We start from the raw sequence: 19,191 nt of genomic DNA, 5'->3' as shown, positions 1-19,191 counted from the left end.
CCTCATCACTCTTAAGCTTTCATCATTATTCACCTCCAATTTAGATATCACAGCCACATGAATCCCACCCTTAATCAGCTTGAAATACCGCTTGTGACTGCATCTGCACCGAACTGAATGTTAACATCCTCTGCAAAACAAGCCAAGAATTCCATGATAATTTACATGTCATAAAATAACCGAGGAATAACTCTTATACATGCTTAACCTACTCTCCACAATGATCAGAAACAAGTATGCAAACATAGCTCAATCACGTTTACCAAAACCAATGTCAAGAAACAGACGAGTATAAGTTTGTCTGCATTGGCCAGCCTGAGGCCAGAGGAATGCAATGTTTTTGGAAATCATAAACCATGGAACAAATGGCTTAAAATTGGAGTCCTTCCAATGACGAGCTCATTATACTAAGAACTTGCAAAATAGAAGGCTGAGCTTGGAATATACTGTTATTTTAAACCAGAAAAGGAAGCCATTAGCAGCAATTTGAATTGCGGCATGCCTGGTTGATTTGCTAATCATTTCACAATGCAGATCTTTATAACAGAGGCAACGCCAATGCGGTGGAGTGCAACAACAGCATCACCTGGCTCACATAGGTTCTGCTCCACTGCTGACTTGAGTGCAGCCTGAAGGATCACCTCTGTCGACTCAGAATCTGTAGCCTTGACGGAACCCTCAGCCAGTAACGGTATCAATCCTCTATAAATGAGGCTTTGCCTTGCAGGTGATTCATCACTGACAGACCAATCGAATGAGTCTGTGGTCAGCAGCACAGGGACAACAACTGAAAGAATTGGAACACTAGGTCGATATTTGGCCACCAATTTGGCTGTAGTGCCACCACGAGTCAGGACAACGATTAACTTGGCCTTAGCCTTGTTGGCTGTCCTGACAGCTGATGACGCAAGACTTTCCAGTGGGCTCATGGGAAGAGGTGCAGATCTTATCATCTCCTTGAAAATTGCTTCGTAGTCTAGCGAGGACTCAGCCTGAATACAAATACGAGCCATAATCTTCACTGCCAACTCAGGATAGGCACCTGCTGCACTTTCACCACTGAGCATGACACAGTCTGTGCCATCAAGAACAGCATTTGCAACATCTGTAGCCTCAGCACGTGTTGGGCGGGGGGATTTGATCATGGATTCAAGCATTTGGGTGGCAGTGACGACAGGCTTCCCAACAAGGTTGCATTTGTAAATCATCATCTTTTGAGCAAGGAAAATTTTCTCGACGGGTATCTCCATTCCGAGATCACCTCGAGCAACCATGAAAGAGTCTGTCTCCCTCAAGATTTCATCAAAATTTATGACACCCTCCTGGTTCTCAACCTACATAGACAAATAACAACAGGAAACAGAGATGTACATTGTTAAGATTTTAATATGCATAGGTGATTTCAAACAAACACTGATGGCAACAACAAGACCAACTTTTAGGGATAGAGATCCATTGTTAGAGGTTTCAAAATGATGATAATTCAAGCTAATAAACACTTTTTAACATCAGTCAGACCAGAAATTAAAGACTGAAGATATCTTGTCTATTAATCAAATTGTGAAAAAATAAAATAATATATTGCAAAACTGATTTTAGGATGATTTGATGGACAGAGTCAAGAAGATAATTTGACAAAACTCCAAAATCAACCTGATCCAAGCACTCTTGGATGAACTCCTACATTAACCAATGTATGCATATGTATATGTTTCATATGTATACAGACAACTATATATCAGACAGATGCCTTTATTTCAGTTTGTAATCAGTACCTCCCAAAAAATAGCCAGAAATAGGCATCGCGGTGACCTGACAAAGTCAAAATTCCAGGAAATGGTGGTACCATTGCTTATGCTAAAATTAGGAAGTCCTGGTGATGTCATGTGTGCTTTTGGAATTTAAATAATGTAGCAGATAAGAAAATACAGACCTTTGACATTAACTTGATGTGTTTGGCATGTGGACCAAGAAATTGTCGAACAGTAACAAGATCTGATCCCTTGCGCACAAATGACACAGCGATCATATCAATATTGTTGGGAACACCCCAACCCATGATGTCCTCCTTATCTTTCTCTGTTAATGTGGGAAGATCAACCACAACACCTGGAAGATTGACATTCTTCCTCTCACCTAATGTTGCTGTGTTCTGACAACGGCATTTCACAGTTCCAGCCTCTGGGTCACATGACAGCACAATCAACGTTATGGTACCATCAGAACACAATATAGTATTTCCAGGCTTCAGATCTACAGGGAGCTTTTTGTAACTCATAGAAATCATGTTCTCATCGCCCTTGATGCTGTAGTCAGTGGTGATTGTAATTTCTTGTCCCTCCTTAAGTTTGATAGGTTTGCCATCCTTCAAGAAACCAGTGCGGATCTCAGGGCCCTGTGATGACAGTAAGATAGAAGGCAGATACTTCAAGGGCCTAACAACATAAATGAAGAATTCTTGCAGGAAAAAAATTAGTAACGAGTTCGATTTGAGCCGATTGTTAGATGGAAAGAGACAATTTACTCCAATGTTGCACAATTGAAGACCCATTGTTTCTTCAAGTACAAATTTCTAAATCCTCACATGTTTACTACTATACATGGAAACAAAAAAGAATAAGACATCTGATGTTCCTCTGCTTAAAATCTTGCAGAAAAAGACAACTGATATAAAGTTCTATTGGAAAGCCTCTCATAAGTTTTAGGGTCTGTACTAGTAAGAGGAACATGTTCAGTAAACCAACAAACTTACTTTGATAAGACATGCCACATACGGACTCATACAAAGCAAGAATTGGAAAATTTAACTAATTGTATGGCCTTAACCATATGAAGAAAAGAAAAGCTGAAAAGAAGTATTAGATAAATTTTCTTTGCATATTGAAACAACATTAAGAGATAAATATGCATGTACGTTTCTTTATTCTCCAACTGAAATAAATGTCAATCTTAGATGAGGTTCAAAAGAAGCCACCAGATACAATATAGAAATTTGAGCAATTACTGAGCCAAGAATATTCATGGTATAAATTATATCACCAGCATGACAAAAAAATTTCAGATTTTTAACTTTTGTAAGAGATTCAAAAGAGGCCACCAGATACAATATAGGAAAATGAGCAATTACTGAGCCAAGAACATTCATGATTTAATTATATCTTCAGCATGACCAAATTTTTCAGAGGAACTACTTATTTTACTGAAAGTCCCAAATACTTCCATACATGAAATGTAAAAGGGAAAAAAAAGGTTCGCCTCAACAAGCAACACCCTAAGACCAACAAGACTGGATAAAAAAAAAAAAGAGGAAGAAGAAGAAATTGAAACGCATAAAACAGGTCAGTTGCTAGAACACGGTACCTGTTGAAACAAAATTGATTTAGCAAAATGCGCCGAATGATCTTCACTTAAAGCTATTTCCATATAAACATGACATTAATCAAACATTTTCTTAGAAGTAGTTCAATTTTTTTTAAAACTAAAAAACCAACTAAAATGGAAAATATATCAGCATCAAAGATCATCAGAGAAGAAAAATGCCTTCGTATCGAGCATGACGGCACATAGAATCTGTGTGTTCTGCATGGCGATCCTAAGGTTGTCAATGGTCTCCTGGTGGTACTCGTGCGTCCCATGTGAGAAGTTGAACCTGGCAACATTCATGCCAGCTCTCAAAAGCTTCTCCAGCATCGGCACCGACCTCGACGACGGTCCCAGAGTGCACACTATCTTCGTCTTCGGCACCCGCCCATCGTTCGGCAACTCCTTCAAGATCCCCTCGATGTCGATGTTCGCCATCGATCCTACAACCCAAAATAAGCCGTAAACGCCACAACAGAAGAACTAATCAAAGATCGAAATCACAATGATCCCAAAAAAAGCATCGGACACAACTATTAAAGTCGAGCTAACAAAAATAGAGTTAGGATTCATCATGTTCGATCATTTTACCGAAAACCCAAAGATCTAAGAAAAATGGAGAGTTCAGAAGTCAGATCGGACGCAATCAAGACGGATCCTTAGGAGTAAACAGATCGTCGCTCAAATCTTAAGCCGATCTGTACTCTCGACACGGATTAGTAGTACATCGAAGATTAAAAAAGAAGAAGAAGAAGAATGCGGCTTCGAAGTCTGACCTAATTTTTCGCCGCCGCCTTCGCCGCCTTGTTCTTTTTCTTCTTATTCTTCCGAGTTTAGCGAATTCGGTCCGCCAAGCACGCTTTTTCGGAGCCTTGGGAAAGGAGGCGGCGCTTTTGAACAGTGAAACGTCCGTTGGAATGGAGGAATAGGTGACGAGTCTCGTTTCTCTAAGCGCACCAAACGGCGTCTCCACCACGCCTCGCATCGTGCACGTTTGATTAAAAGCAACGGTATGCTCGCCCGAACAAAATATATTGACCAATGAGAGCCGTTGGATGAGCCCTGTCGTGAGACCATGCGGCGACTTATCGTTGATCTCACGCGACTAACGAACACACCAAACACGTACGCCCACGGTACACAGTTGTGCACGTGACTCGTGGTTCCTCTACGCACTGCCTCCTGACACGTAAAAGTTCGACGCACGTGATTCAGTACATCAGCTACCATTCCATTCCAACACGCTTCCTATTGGAGCCATCCTTTCGATAATTACCATTAAAAATATTGCTGCATCACTCATATCCAATTAAGTTTATGTGGCCTGTATACCTATTATATGGCATAATAAAAAATAATATTATTTTGTGACGCTTCATACTTACTGAATTACAAGTGTTTGAAAGTAATCATTAGTAAGCAGCAAGTGCTTATCGACTATTCAATAGTTTATTTCCCTAAAAAGCCATTTATTAGAAAGGTCTATGACACAAACCGACCCAACGAAATTGGGGGCAATTGAGAAAGTGGAAAAAACAGCGTTTGAGTTAAATTAAAATACTTAAATAAATAAATAATTAATTTTATATCTTGTTGTTATTTAATTATTAAATAATAATAATAATAATTATTATTATTATTATTATTCCGATGGCTCGTCGAGCATCTGCGCGATCCGCGAAGTTGTCGCTTGTTCGGAGGTGCAGATGGTGGTAGTGGCGGGGATTCCTCCTGCTCGCTCGCTCCTTCCATCGTTACAGGAGGGGAGAGAGATAAAAAAGAAACCGCCTTTCGTGGAGGAAGCAACGGTCGCTGCAGCAACTCACATCCGGAGGCCGGAGAAGAATCGCCGGGGAATGAACGAGACGACCGTGCGAAATGGGGATTCTTGAACTCGTTCTTCTCGGCGGCGGCGACAAGAAGGAAGAGGAGGCGGAGATGGAGGGCGACCTCGCCGCTTCTACTCCCATCCCCAACCTCTCCTCCGTCGCCAGTTTGGTCATCCGTCGGTGCTCCAGGTTGAGCTCTCGCCTTTCTTTTCTTCTTCTCGATCATCTCTTGCCATTCTGTATCCCTCCTTTGTTTGGGGGAAAATGTATTCACTTCAGCGACCATCTTGATGCAATTTTATCGAGTCGCAGCTGATCTTTATAATGGGCTTCCCTTGACCAATGTAGTAGATATATTGGTCTATGTAGGGCAGGGGGGGTGTATTTTGGGAACAAAACTTCTACAGGGAGGGTAAAAAGTTTTGCCTTTGGATCCCTTGAGATGCAATGATGCAATTTTGTTGAGTTGCTGTTGGTCTTTGTTGAAGGCTTCCCTTGACCAATGTAGATATTGGATCGGTTCCGAGCTGTTTCCGTAGCGGGAAGAAGATTGTGCAGGGTAGGGAGGTGTATTTTGGGAACAAAACTTTTACAGGGAGGGCAGAAATTTTGGCTTAGCTTTGAGTTGTTTCATGTTATACAAAGAGCCTGCTCTGTTGTTGTTCATAGTTGGTCACCACGTTAAGGTAGTGATATTTTTTGTGGCTTGTGGAAAAGAGAAAGGGATAATTGATGGGCATTCGCGTTTCAGGATTCTTCTCCTGTCAGTGGAGCAGCTGCAGCAGTCTTTTGAAGATGAGCTACCTGATCATTCGAATCAACCAACGTCTTATGCTAGGAACCTAGTGGAGTACTGTGCTCACAAGGCTCTTCGTGTGGAAACTCAGCGGCCAGATCATCTGGCTGATAAGGGTTTTTCCCTATTAACTTTTGACATGATGCTTGCATGGGAAGCACCTGATACGGAGACTGAATTCCTACTCGATGTGAGACACTTATCCACTTTTACAGCAGCGTATTTGCAAAACCCTCTCAAATTTATGACATGGCTTTCTGGTACTATATTTTACTTTGATTTTTCAAGTACAAGTCACTTAGCAACACTATCACAGTAACCTTCTACTGGATCACTCTTACGAATATAGTTACAAAAAAAAGAGTAAAAGAATAAGTATTTATGCATATAAGTAGAAAAGGAGAAAGAACTCTTTATGCATCTAATCTTTACTTTTCTTCTGTCATTTTTCCTTTGTTTTTATCGCTTAATGTTCGGTATATTGATCGTGATTGTTCCTTTGTCGGTGTCTGGTGGTTGAGATCTCCAACTTTCTGCAGTATTTAATTGTCATTTTGATAATTGTAATAGGAAAATGGTTTCTCTAACTGTCCAGAAGTTGATAATGACGACGAGGGGTCATTATTTTATGCAAGTGTGACGAGATTGGCTAGTCAGGTTTGTCATTTTTCTTTAAGTCATCCTCTTTTTTTTTTAATAACTTTGACTATCATGTCAGATCATTTTTCATATTCTGCTTTTGACATGAATTTAAATCAGTCTTTATTTTTGTCTCCTGCATCAGATTGATGGCAAGAAGACTGTTGGACTGGAAGCTTTTGCCCAAATAGTTTCTGCTTGTGCTTTAGTAGCAGATCCAATCACTGTGCACAATCTCTTTGATGCACTTACTAGCTCTTCAGGTGGCCGACTCCACTTTCTTATATATGACAAGTACCTCAAAAGACTCTACAAGTACGCCATCTGATATCTTTTTATTTTTTATTTCTCCTGAGAATTTTGTTGATTACTTATTTGTCAGAGGAACTTCAATAGTTCTTTCTTCATGATTCAGTAATTAAGCTGACTAACATGAGTTATAACTCATCAATTCTAGCTACTGTTTCATAATCATAATTTTGCTGTCTTACTTGCTGACTGTTCACATGTCTACAATCTGAATGTTGCATTAGTTATCTGATAGACCATTTCACACATAAACATGCACACATATTCATACTCGTAGACAAACACATGATTGAGAGAAAGCAAGCATCTTGACAATGAGGGAACGATTAAGCCATGGAGTCTTGGATTTCTATAGCTCTGTTCCAAGATGCTACGACTGCGAATACTGTGGCAATATGAGTAATAGGTTCACTACTATCGCTAGTTATGACAGACATAGACTACCGTAAACATAAAAAGGGGGAGAAAATTACCAGGAGTATATATATGCTTCATTGTGGATAGCATAATAAAACAAGGAAATGTGATGAGAGTTGATACCGGGTCACGGTGATACTGCAACTATTTTGCATGTTGATTCTGGGTCACTTATACAAGGAAATGTTCAGGTTGTTGTTATTTTCTTTTACATTTGCGATCAGTTAGGAATACTTGACTCCGATTAAAAGGGCAGATTCTTATCATGAAGCGAGCATAATATAACCATTGTCACTGTCAATAAATCTAGTAATACAGTTCTGATGGTATAAAACCATTCTAAATGATATTTTTCCAAACGTGAGTTGTAGGTGCACCGGTTAGACAAGATGAATCAACTATGGTCTTTATGTGATGACAGGTGGAGGTAGGGTAAGACATAGGAAACCTTTATATTATTTGACCCTTGATAGAACTAAATGAATGGAAAATATCCAAGTAGCTGACCCCAAATGTATTATAATGATTAATTTTGATCAATTCCTAACCATCTTAGTAAACAATGCCACATGTTATTTTTTGATGAGGCATTATAGGAAAAGGGTTTGACTACTAAGAATAGCCATGTCATGATATTTTGTTACATGATCATTTTCTAGGTCAATAAAAATTTATGTAAGTTTTTGGTTTGTACAACTAAATGTTTTATGGATTATACTGAAGTTATGAATTATCATGATCAAATTCCATTTCGGAGTATAGATTTTGATGACATTTTCTTGTAATTAATCTTTTTTAAGATGATAAGGTTGCTATTATCCACTGGTTTAGCAAGCATTGTAACGTTTGTAATCTGGATTTACGACTTTTGATCACGGACTGCTGCATTGGAAACAGATAAATTTCTCCAGAATATATTTGACTATGATGCCATATCTTTTGGCTTGATGACATTACACTTACGGAATGTGTATATTATAGGGTTCTGAAATCAATGAAGCATATATATGGACGACCACAGAGTTTCAATTTTAGCCTTGCTGATGGAGAAATTATCTTAGAAGTTGATGCTAAATCTATTCTGCAGCACACCAGAATATCCACAAGGCCTGGTTAAGCATCTTTCTCCCGGTAATCTGTTTTTCTGCAGGTTAAATGTTTATCAGCATAGAAGCTTCAGAAGGATGTTTTTAATGGCAGGAAGGCTGACACTCACCAGCCATGCCCTATATTTTGAAGCATCAGGCATTGGTACGTCCAAATATGACTTGTCCAAGGACTTGAAGCAGGTGGTAAATTGTGAGTTAACTGGGCCATGGGGTGCTCGCTTCTTTGATAACGCCATTATATGCAAGTCGGATTCTGTGTAAGTGAACAAGTGCCAAATTTAATTATGGCCTCATCTAATTGAACAGAGGATAGCTTCTTGATAACTGATAGATCTTGGTTTGCTATATGATTCATTTGTTTGCAGAGTCGAGCCCATTGTCTTTGAGTTTAGTGGTCATTCCCACAGAGACTACTGGTTTGCAATCATTCAGGAAGTCCTGCGTGCCAATAAATTCATAAGGAAGTACAAACTAAAAAGGTTTCAAAGAGCAGAATCTCTTTCTAAGGCAGCTCTAGGTATCTTTAGATCTCGTGCTGTGAAAGAAGCTTTTCATGGCATGCCCTCACATTTTAAGAGCATACTTCCTTTTAACTTGGCTGAAAAGCTTCCAAAAGGTGACAAGATTTTGGAAGCTCTATATAATCACTTGGAGCTCATGCGGATCAGATTTCAAAACCATGATGGCCTTGTCACTGCATCTTATGAAAAGCAATTAACAGGTCCTTTATCAGATTCATTATATACACTTACAAGAATGGGCTTTTTGTTACTAAAGAAGGAAGATAATCCTGAAGAAAATGGTGTTTTGGTTGGTAATATCCATGTTGGTGAGACAAGTCCACTACAATTGGCCATTAGAGAATCAGTTCGTTACTCTGGCAGAGTTGAAGAAGCACGTGCAACATTATATCAGGTCAAAGTGGAGGATATAGATACAAATTTAGCTGCTATTAAGGTATGCTGCTATATAATACAGAGTTTTCTCTGTTTTATCTCATTTTAGTTGTTGGAAAATTTACTCAGACAAAAGCTCCTGTTTATTTTCTTCCCACTAAATTTTCTCATATAGGTCTTAGAAAGAGTGTATTTGCTTCTGCACTCCAAATATGTAGGTCTTAAGAGAATGCTTCAGGTGAGTTAAACTTTAGTAGTAATTTGGCCTTCGACTTAAAAATTCTACAATGAAGCTATTTGGAACCTTGCAAGTGACCATAGAGACAAAACATCCTGTATATGGACCATATTTAGACTCTTGACTGTTAACATGCAAGTATCATTTTTTTACCGCTTGGGCGTTTAATTTTTCATGGTGAAAAACAATTTATTACTCATTACAAAATGTTTTCTTTTTTTCCTTCAAGACTACTCTGTGGCTTTCGTGGAACTTCTTGCATCAGCTTTCCACTTTGGCTACCTTAGTTATATCAGGCTTCTTTTTTTTTTTTGCTATTTAATCTTGGTATCTAGTGGCCATTTATCCTTCAGCAGATCTCTCATGGTACATACAAATGTTCTTCAACCTCTCGTTATAAAAGATATTACTAGACACTTTCAAGTTAGTTTGTTGGGACGTGACAGCAGAAGAAAATTATTAAAATGCCTATTTAATTGCCGGAGCATGTGTGTCGTTGATATTCTTTTCTAGGAGTATAAACTGCTCCAACCTTTTTGGACTCTCTCAGTGAATGTTCAACGATTTAGGGTCTTAGATCTGCAACATTTCATCATATCAGAAGACAAAATTGATGGTAGCACCCTTGGTTCAATTTATTCCAAAAATGAATTTTTAGAATATTTTGTGCCTTGGAAGGAAATCCACTTCTGCAAAACTAACAGGTTGGGACTACTGGTAGGTGTCGTTTCTGGAGAATACATCTCTCTTTTCTCTTGTGAAAAATGTTAAATTATGACCCTGAGAGTTACTGTCTGCCGTGGTCAATTTTACTTTAGTGGGGTCATCACTTATATCCGTCTGTGTTTGTCTTTCTGAAATTCATACTAGATATACTGACAAAGCTGGAAATCTTATGGCCTTCAATTTAAAGTGTCGTAGTGACTTATATCATATGGAATATGCTTGTAACAAGTTAAAGTTGTGTATGATCTTCTTCTGTTGCAGGATCTACTTTTTCCTTTATTTGAAATTGGCAAACTACTCCATCTTTTAGCTGCATGGGAAGATCCTTTTAAATCAAGAGTCTTTTTGTTTTTGATTCTGTATATCCTTTACAGGTATTGCTTCATTCCTGAAAAAACTTACTGTATCTTCATGTAGACACAATTGAAGAATTCAACTCCTGTAGATATTATATGATAAATTCCATGCATTTTCCTCCATTAGGATTTCACTGAGGACAGGAAAAAATTGTGGAGAAAAATAGTTATCCTGTTACTATAAAATATTATACTTAATCAGTAATGAAGCATTGACTAGGTTTATGTGGATCATATATTTACCTTGGTAATTAATATCTAGAAATGTGAATTTTGGGTAGTTGTTTTTCTTTCTGATTTCTTGGTTTTATATCCACCCTTGCTGCACTTGGTACTGGTACCCCCTGCCATCTTGTTAAATCTCATAATTGTTCTTGGCTTTAAGTTGAAACAAGTATATTTCAACTTTATTCAGTTCATTAAATATGTTGCATCAATGTATCTCAATGTATTTCTATAATTGCAGTCCCAAACAGCATTACTTTCTGTTTTGTTATACTTGTGTTTCCTTAACTGGTGCTTCTGGATCTATAATGTCAGGGGTTGGGTCAGGTACATCTTGCCATGCTTTTTCTTATCTGCTGCTGTTTACATGTTCTGGCATAAGCACCATAGCGGTGGAAAACCAATTCAAGCATTCCAAGTTACACCTCCTCCTAATCGGAACCCTGTTGAGCTGTTATTGATGTTACAAGAAGGTGTTTCTCAGCTTCAAACAAATGTTCGGACAGGAACCATTTCCCTTCTCAAGCTAAGAGCTCTTCTTTTAGCAGCATTTCCAAAGGTTTGTCTTTCAAATAATTTTCACTTTCAACTCATTTTACCTGCTATTGGATGTATTTATTTATAAAATAGACCACAGATAAAATTACTTTGGCCTTTTAACTTGAAGAATTTGCATTCAGACAACCCAGAAAGTTGCTATTGCCATGGTCATTGTGGCAGTAGGATTCACCCTGGTGCCTTTCGGCCACATCCTCACTCTGGTGCTTCTGGAGGTATACACAAGAAAGATGCCAGTGAGGAGAGAGAGCAGTGAGAAGTTGGTGAGGAGGATCAAGGAGTGGTGGAATCGAGTTCCTGCTGCCCCTATCCAAATCGCAAGACCTGAAGAGCACAATAGTTCAAGATGATGCTATAAACCATTACAATTTTGGTGATCACTTACAAATGCTTTCTTTGCCATAGTACCCAAGTCTTGTCCATTCTTTGGTCTTTGCACTTTTTCCGAATGGCAAATCCTACCTTCGATAAAGAGCTAAGAGAATGCTGCCGATGCCACTGCATGAGGGCTTTAAATAATTAAATCAATGCTAACTTGGATGAATGGTACTGACACACCTTCTTTGAGTGCAGAATTCATGAAAGTAAGAGCTGTATATTAGAATTGATGCTGATTCAACCTAAAAGGTTAAGCCTAAGATGTTAAACTTATTAAGTTATGATTCAAACCTAATATATATATACACAAAAGTTTATCCTTGTCAAGTTGTAGATCAACTACAATACATGTAATGATAAAACTTTTTGGCTTGTTAAGTTGTTATTCTTTTTCCTAAAATTTATCTTTATTCATGTATGACTCAAACTATGATTTGGGTTTATCTTTAAACCTTGACTTGGATATCAATCAAACTCAATATATGTTGTGGACCAATTCCAATTAGAATCAATACCAATTTAACTAAGAAACTAGAATCAATTTATATCAAATATAGGAATCATCTTAACCTTCTTTTCAATCTTCATCTCACATATAAATAAATATTCTTCAAACAATAAAACCTATTTTTGACATAATTTTTCATTTGCACCAAAGTTTCCCCCACATCATAAAATTTTCACCCCATCACACCAATCAAAATCAAACAAGAGTTATCATCAGCTTTATACAGACACTTCAATATCAGTGCCAGGTGACATTATCATGGAAGCTACCCTATTCTATTCCGCCCACAACACCCAGTCAAGTAGCAAAAGAAGCTTGCCAAGAAAAGAATCCTATAATCTTACTCCAAACCTGAAAGAGTAGTCCATCACGCTCACCAAATGTAAAGTTCCTATAATCAATGAGATATTTTTCCCTTTCCCAAAATTCGAAACTAGGGTTTGCTCTTATTCGATCTAATTTATTTCCTACTCGGTGACTCAAATTTTGGGTAGACATGATTGGTGAGATATTAGATTGATTAGTGAATAATTAAATCCGAAACAAATTTTATTTATTACCTTTTTGAGAGTTCTCCTTCACCTCCTATTTAAAGGCCACAAACAATTCTTTTCGGTTCCTCATCGAGTGTCGTCTATCTACCGGAGAACAACGAGGAGAGATCATCTTATCGAAGATAAAGAGGTAGGCCACTTTACCTTCTTTCGTTTTATTTTCTTTTCAGTTATTGTAATTTCTGAAAATTTCAATATATAAATTTTATTGTCCACTTAATTTTGTTTAGACATTAATCCATTGAATTTCATAAAATTATGCTATTATTGATGATTCCATAGATTAATTTAATTTAATTATTATGAATGACATGACGATATATTTCCTCTTTGTAGACATGAAAATATTTTTTATTTACATAAGATTATATAGAAATAATTTCTATAAATATTTAAAGATAATATTATGTAATATTGACTCTCTTCAGATCTCGCGGACTTATTTTATTGCTATGAATGTTGTATGTGGAAAGATGTTTGTGACCAAAGTCTCTAAATAATCTACTAACCTCAATCAATTTTGTTACCCAAAGTCTAACGTTGAATGCGCGTGGAGTCTCGTCTCATTGGCAAACTGTTGTACAGTGGTAGCCAAACACATCAAGGCTGAGACATGGCGGAGCAACTTAGAATCCATACGGTGGACATGCATATTTCTCCCTCCAGCTTCACAGTATCGGAGAAGAGCGGCGCGTCGGTGTCGCCGTCGACTCCTGGAGGTACCGCCCGTCTGAGACCGCCGAAGAGGAGGAGCCGCTGCAGCAGGTGTCTGTGCTGGACTCTTCTCGCAGTCATCATCCTCATCGTGCTGATCGCCGCCGCCGCCGGTGTCGCGTACGTCGTGTTCCGCCTAAGGTTGCCCAAGTACTCGGTGGACCACCTCAGGGTCTCCAGATTCGGTGTCAACGACGACGATATAACCGTCGGTGCCGTGTTCGACGTGGCGGTGACGGCAACAAACCCGAACAGGAAGATCGGGATATACTACGAGGAGGGGAGTGAACTGAGCTTGTGGTACGCCGACGAGAGGCTCTGCACCGGGAGCTTTCCGGTGTTCTACCAGGGCCACAGGAACACGACGGTGCTGCATGTTTTCCTCACCGGAGGAACACAAGTAGGGAGCGAGTTGCTCGCGGAACTGCAGCAGCAGCAACTGGAAGGGGTATTACCATTAACCTTCCGAGGCGACGTGCCGGTGAGGGTGAAGCTTGACAAGCTGACGCTGTGGAAGGTGACGTTCAACGTGAGATGCAGTGTGGTGGTGGATAGTTTGACTACCAGCGACGACATCAGCGTTCGATCCAGCAGCTGCAGATTTAGGTTGAAGCTATGGTAATGTTTCCGAGTTATACTCTCTCTTTTTTGCTCATCATATAAAATAAACAGCTTCATGCTTGAAGCTCTCATTACGTATTTGAAACTTTTTACGAGATCTATATAGCATATTATTTTGATTATTTAACTGTAAGAAGCTTGTTTCTGGCGTCTGTCTGCCTACTTCTGGTTGAGATGATCAAGAAATCATATCACAGCACTCCAAACATCCTGGATATATAAAGGATTTTTGGCATGATCATGCTTGTTGATGTAAAAGCTGAAATCAGTGGATCGGGTTTAACAATATACTTGAAAGTTGGAGCTTTGATCTGTGGATCGGAATCAAGCAGAGTTCATCGGAGTTGCAGATTCAAGGTCATATGGCGATGATCGTCGATTGTATTGATGGTCTTGATCTTATTCTGCTGTGGGTTTACGATTCATCAAATACTCGAACCTGTTGTTTCTGTTCTTCTTTCTGATGCTAAAATATCGTAACATTTACCATCAAAGTTCCGATTGAAGCCCATGACAGATCAACATCCTTAAAAAGAATGACATGACTGTTCATGATGCATCAAGGAAAACACCTTTCGTCAAATCTCAATTCAACTACCAGCAAGGATCGATGGCATCGTCTGGTCCATGCACGCATGGCGAGCGGACCTCCGCTGGTCAAGCAGTATCATACCACTGTTGTGAATCAATAGCTCACCAGGCTTTTCAGTCATACTATCCGTTCCCCATGGTTGGATTCACTTGTTCTTGTGCTTCTCCAGTCGCCTGCCAGTCTTCGAGGGCATGCAGGAGAGATCTAGGGCGCATCCGAGCCGCACATCGGGTCCTCGCACGGATCTAAACGAGGGAAAGGAACATCAATTTCACGTGCAGATGTCAGAACTTGCATGGATCTGAACTCAGTAAACGCGACGTAACATCATGGAGATTATGGCTTCTCTGCGATGAGTGCATGGATCTAAACGTGATGTATTCCACCAACTACCTGCTTGGATGTTGCCTTCTTGCGATAAAAGGATTTCCGGTCATAAGACGATCTTTGAGGAACATATTGGATGTCGCAACATTCCACATAGATCTTGGTATTCTTTTCCTGGTGATGAAACACATATGGGATGAAAAACAACTATTTTGTGAGTGAAGTCTCATTTTTATGGATGCGAGAAAATTATAATCGAGTCAAACTTCCTTGTTCTTCGATTTTCTTGAACCCTCTCTGGAGAAAATATTAAGAGATTGATTACTACCTTGTCGTCAGGTTCTTCCGAACACTGTACTCGTCCAGAAGTGCAAGCTTGCAGTGCTGTAATCAATAAAACCAATTTCATCGACAGTACTGTTGTTAGTGTTGATGGAAATACCTTTGTGGGTGAAGTCTTTTGCAACCTAAATGGGCCTCCTCACCAGAACCTTAAAGTCTGCAATTCCTATCGACGCATCTTCTACAGGTTGCAAGCCGCCCAAAGAAGTACTTGATTCGTTTCAAGTACAGGGGAAGCCCCTGGAGCAACCTTCTCAGCCATCATCAGGTGGCCCTCATGGTGTTGGTATATATGGTGGGTGGTACTCTCATTTTAGCAGTAGGTGCACCTCATGTGGCACACGGCAGGCGACCCCAGCGAACATGGCCACCAATTCTATCCCGGTGGAAAGATGAAAGGAAGGACCACTTTTCCTCGTGCAATCTCATCATCGGCTCATGGAAACCGATGGCTGCGGTTACATCCTTTTCCGATGATGTTGCAGTCTTAGAACTGGATGTCGTTTAACTGTTGCTTTGGGTCTAAATAGTAAGGGATTCATGGATTCATGTTGTTTTGCGTTTTCTCCTGCAGAAATAAGCAGTTACCTGCACATCTCAATGCTTCAGACTTGGGTCTTGAATGTGGCCCCAGCAGATCTTATCTACGCTGCGCATCTCCTAGTTCGAGAGAGACAAGCTCAAGTGGAAGGCCTTTAAGATTGCCTTCCACCTGCAAGTGGGAATGGCTGGGGAAAAAGCTGGTCTCACAGTCAAAAGTCAAGGCCGAATCTGGAGAAACATTTGGTGGGTCTCACAATGCATCTGATCTTTGCGTTTTTTTTGTCTCCATTGATGTGATCCCAATCACTTTCCTTCCATCGGAAGGTTGCCTCGATAGCTTTCCTTCTCATTCTCTTCGTGTACTGTTATATATTTCTCCCCGATCAAGCAAAGAAGCATGAACGTAGGCTATCACTGAAAAGCTTCTACGTAATAAGCTGCTGACTCACAACCGTGTCAGACATGCTGCATGATGTCGTGGAGCTTCACAGGATGATTTCAGATAGTTTTTGGGGAAAGAGATGAGAGTGGAGTTGCCTTGATTCGATCGAAGCACATGGCATGCCCCAGTATGATATGTTATCTCGGAACTTGCTCACTCGGTTAAGGCAGCAAAAGAAGGCTTTGGGGGGCTTTCTTTTACTTTTCTTTATAGTTTCTGGTGGCTGATGATGAACTGTCGATCGACTTTTCCTTTTCTTTTCTGGATTCACGAGGATGCCTTTGTGGCTGATGATTCCATGCTGATTCTGCTTCACGCATTGTGCAGTATGGTTGGGGTGACAGTATCAGCGGTTGCTTCGCCTTATAAAAGGCCTCCACACCGGTCTCTTGGAGCATAGACTCTCCCCGACCTTTCTCCCGGAGAGTGGAAGCGGTAGCTGTGCCTCGGTTCAACATGAAGAACACAAGCCGTGCTCAAGCTGTAGGCGTTCCTGTTCAGTCGATCAGATATGCAGCCGAAATGTGTGGAAAGTCTGCAGTCGTCTCGGAGCTCAAGAGACTGTGCCTTCAACCCACCTCGTACGAGTCCTCCCAGTACAAACAAAGTAATACCATCTTTGTCATGTGAAGTTACTTGTTATTCTCGATGACTTTTAGGAGCTCACAGAATAGTTTTGGAATGCAGAAGCGGATGCACCTGTTGATTGGATGAGAAAGTTCAGCAAAAAAGCGGACGGCTATCTGAAAGGCATCAAAGATCATGGTAAGCTCACGGCATAATAAGCTTACAGCTTCCCTCCATGGCAAATATTGTTGCCAAACATTAGCAACTAAGCAAGAAGCCTTGTGATTTTTTTGGAAGTGCAGTGAGTTTAGGGCCCAAAATCTCAGAGACTGTGAAGGGAAAATTGAGCTTGGGTGCAAAGATCCTTCGAGCTGGAGGTGTCGAAAGAGTTTTCAGAAAAAATTTCTCAGTCGAAAGAGGAGAAAAGCTGCTGCAGGCATTCCAGTGCTATCTGTCAACCACAGCTGGTCCCATAGCGGGGCTGCTCTTCATTTCAACTCACAAGATCGCCTTCCGCAGTGATAGATCGATCAGAGTTACTTCTCCCAGAGGAAATTTGGTCAGAGTTCCTTACAAGGTACTTCTTCTTGGGAATCAAACTTGTTGATCAGTGTGTAGAATGTTTCTGACACCTAACTGAGTTCAATCGCTTCCCACAGGTTTTGATCCCAGTAGGAAGGGTGAGAAGAGCCAGCCTGTGTGAGAACTCACAGAAGCCTAACCAAAAGTACATCCAGATAGTGACTGTGGATGAGTTTGAGTTCTGGTTCATGGGATTTCTCAGCTATCAGAGATCTTTGAACTACTTGAGAAGAGTGATTTCAAAATCACAAGTAGGAGTTTTGCAGTGAATCCATTCATCAGAGTTGGAGACTGCTTTCTACTGTTTTTTGTACATTTCAAGTGGAGAAAATGTCACAACTTCTTGTTGTAGTTGGTACTGAAACTGCTCTCAATTTCTCAGAAGAAGTCAGGATCAATGCTGTTCTTGAAATAGAATCCTTCATCATGCCATTCTTCCCCAACTCGTCCATGCTGACGACTTGGAGCAATGACATTTTCCTAGCACTCCTGCATTGATTGAACGAGTCTGAAGAACTCAGACAATCTTCAAAACTCATCCATTCCTTAGCCTTCTCCGTGGCATGCATAAAAGCAAAAGAAATTAGACATAATGCTAACAGAACTTCTCACCTTTTAATTTATTCTGGAAGATGGATGTGTTATTGGAGCAGTGACGTAGAAATTATGACATAATTAACAACAGCTAAAATTTTCCAACTGCACAAGCAAATCTTACCGAGGAAAATCCTTCCTCCCGTGTATAAATAGGAAGCACCATATCTTCATGTTAATTTGATAAGTCCTACATAATCCCACATCAGGAAAATTAAGTTTGGTATCTCATGTTTAAACTATAAACAAGTCAGATATACCATAAGAAAACCTAATTGTTTGTTTTAGGCTTTTTTTATTTAGTAGTTTCATATTTTATGGCTTAGGAACATCTTTCTAAGGCATTTGTTAGTTCCTCTTTTATAGTAGTGATTTGCTCCTGATGTTGGTCAATTGACCTAACCATATAAATATGGTATTCTTATCACTTTTATTTTTTCTGCTTTATTATCTTTTTTGGGTTGCTAAATTACCCTTTGGTAAATTTTCTGGGGCTAGCTCTAACAAACTGGTATCAGAGCCTGGTTTCAGGATCTTTTGGCAACGATGACAATAACATAGATCGTTGTCGAGAAATTCGATAGGAATGTCAACTTCGGCATGTGGCAACTCAAGATGGAGGCCATTCTGGTTCAAGACGGAGTTGATTTGGCACTACAGGGAGCTGAGAACATTCCAGATGGTACATCAAGGGAAGATCTTATGAGTATGGATAAGAAGGCCTGATCAAGCATTATTCTAAATCTCTCTGACGAGGTTTTACGGGAGGTAGCTACGGAGACTACGACTAAGAGCATGTAGGACAAACTTAAAGCCTTATATATGAAGAGGACAGTAGCGAATTGTCTCTACTTGAAGCAAAGTTTGTATATGCTTCAGATGACTGAAGGTACATCTATACTCTCACATCTTGATAAATTTGATTCCTTAGTTATAGATTTAGAGAATATAGATGCGAAAATTGATGAC

At 39.7% G+C, this 19,191-nt stretch overlaps 4 protein-coding genes across 5 annotated transcripts; 3 read left to right on the top strand and 1 right to left on the bottom strand.

The window, feature by feature from the left end:
• Nucleotides 1–235: 235 nt before the first annotated feature.
• LOC135631879 (pyruvate kinase, cytosolic isozyme-like) lies at nt 236–4,311 on the bottom strand. Of its 2 annotated transcripts, none has more exons than XM_065139928.1 (4): nt 4,137–4,311; nt 3,541–3,803; nt 1,934–2,395; nt 236–1,334 (listed from the first exon to the last, which is right to left on the bottom strand). In XM_065139928.1, exons 2-4 carry the CDS (start codon nt 3,796–3,798, stop codon nt 519–521), a joined length of 1,536 nt encoding a protein of 511 aa, XP_064996000.1. In that variant the 5' UTR covers nt 3,799–3,803; nt 4,137–4,311; the 3' UTR covers nt 236–518. The 2 variants fall into 2 exon arrangements, with proteins under 2 accessions (XP_064996000.1, XP_064996001.1); XM_065139929.1 differs by lacking the exon at nt 4,137–4,311 and adding an exon at nt 3,952–4,110.
• Nucleotides 4,312–5,088: 777 nt separating this feature from the next.
• Nucleotides 5,089–11,949, top strand: LOC135631695 (uncharacterized). The gene is made up of 10 exons (XM_065139468.1): nt 5,089–5,378; nt 5,941–6,175; nt 6,556–6,642; nt 6,770–6,939; nt 8,332–8,462; nt 8,551–8,716; nt 8,825–9,416; nt 10,581–10,693; nt 11,216–11,459; nt 11,581–11,949. Exons 1-10 carry the CDS (start codon nt 5,239–5,241, stop codon nt 11,806–11,808), a joined length of 2,106 nt encoding a protein of 701 aa, XP_064995540.1. The 5' UTR covers nt 5,089–5,238; the 3' UTR covers nt 11,809–11,949.
• A 999-nt stretch (nt 11,950–12,948) lies between these two features.
• On the top strand, nt 12,949–14,378 carry LOC103973765 (NDR1/HIN1-like protein 6). Its single transcript, XM_009388417.3, has 2 exons — nt 12,949–13,028; nt 13,484–14,378. The coding sequence occupies exon 2, from the start codon at nt 13,512–13,514 to the stop codon at nt 14,232–14,234; it is 723 nt and encodes a 240-aa protein (XP_009386692.2). The 5' UTR covers nt 12,949–13,028; nt 13,484–13,511; the 3' UTR covers nt 14,235–14,378.
• Nucleotides 14,379–16,726: 2,348 nt separating this feature from the next.
• LOC135631040 (GEM-like protein 4) lies at nt 16,727–18,077 on the top strand. The gene is made up of 4 exons (XM_065138418.1): nt 16,727–17,086; nt 17,167–17,244; nt 17,349–17,623; nt 17,706–18,077. Exons 1-4 carry the CDS (start codon nt 16,936–16,938, stop codon nt 17,895–17,897), a joined length of 696 nt encoding a protein of 231 aa, XP_064994490.1. The 5' UTR covers nt 16,727–16,935; the 3' UTR covers nt 17,898–18,077.
• Nucleotides 18,078–19,191: the final 1,114 nt, after the last annotated feature.

This window comes from Musa acuminata, chromosome BXJ3-2 (genome assembly GCF_036884655.1).
Source record: "Musa acuminata AAA Group cultivar baxijiao chromosome BXJ3-2, Cavendish_Baxijiao_AAA, whole genome shotgun sequence".
NCBI classification, from domain to species: Eukaryota; Viridiplantae; Streptophyta; class Magnoliopsida; order Zingiberales; family Musaceae; genus Musa; species Musa acuminata.
This window is presented reverse-complemented; position numbering and strand designations above follow the sequence as displayed.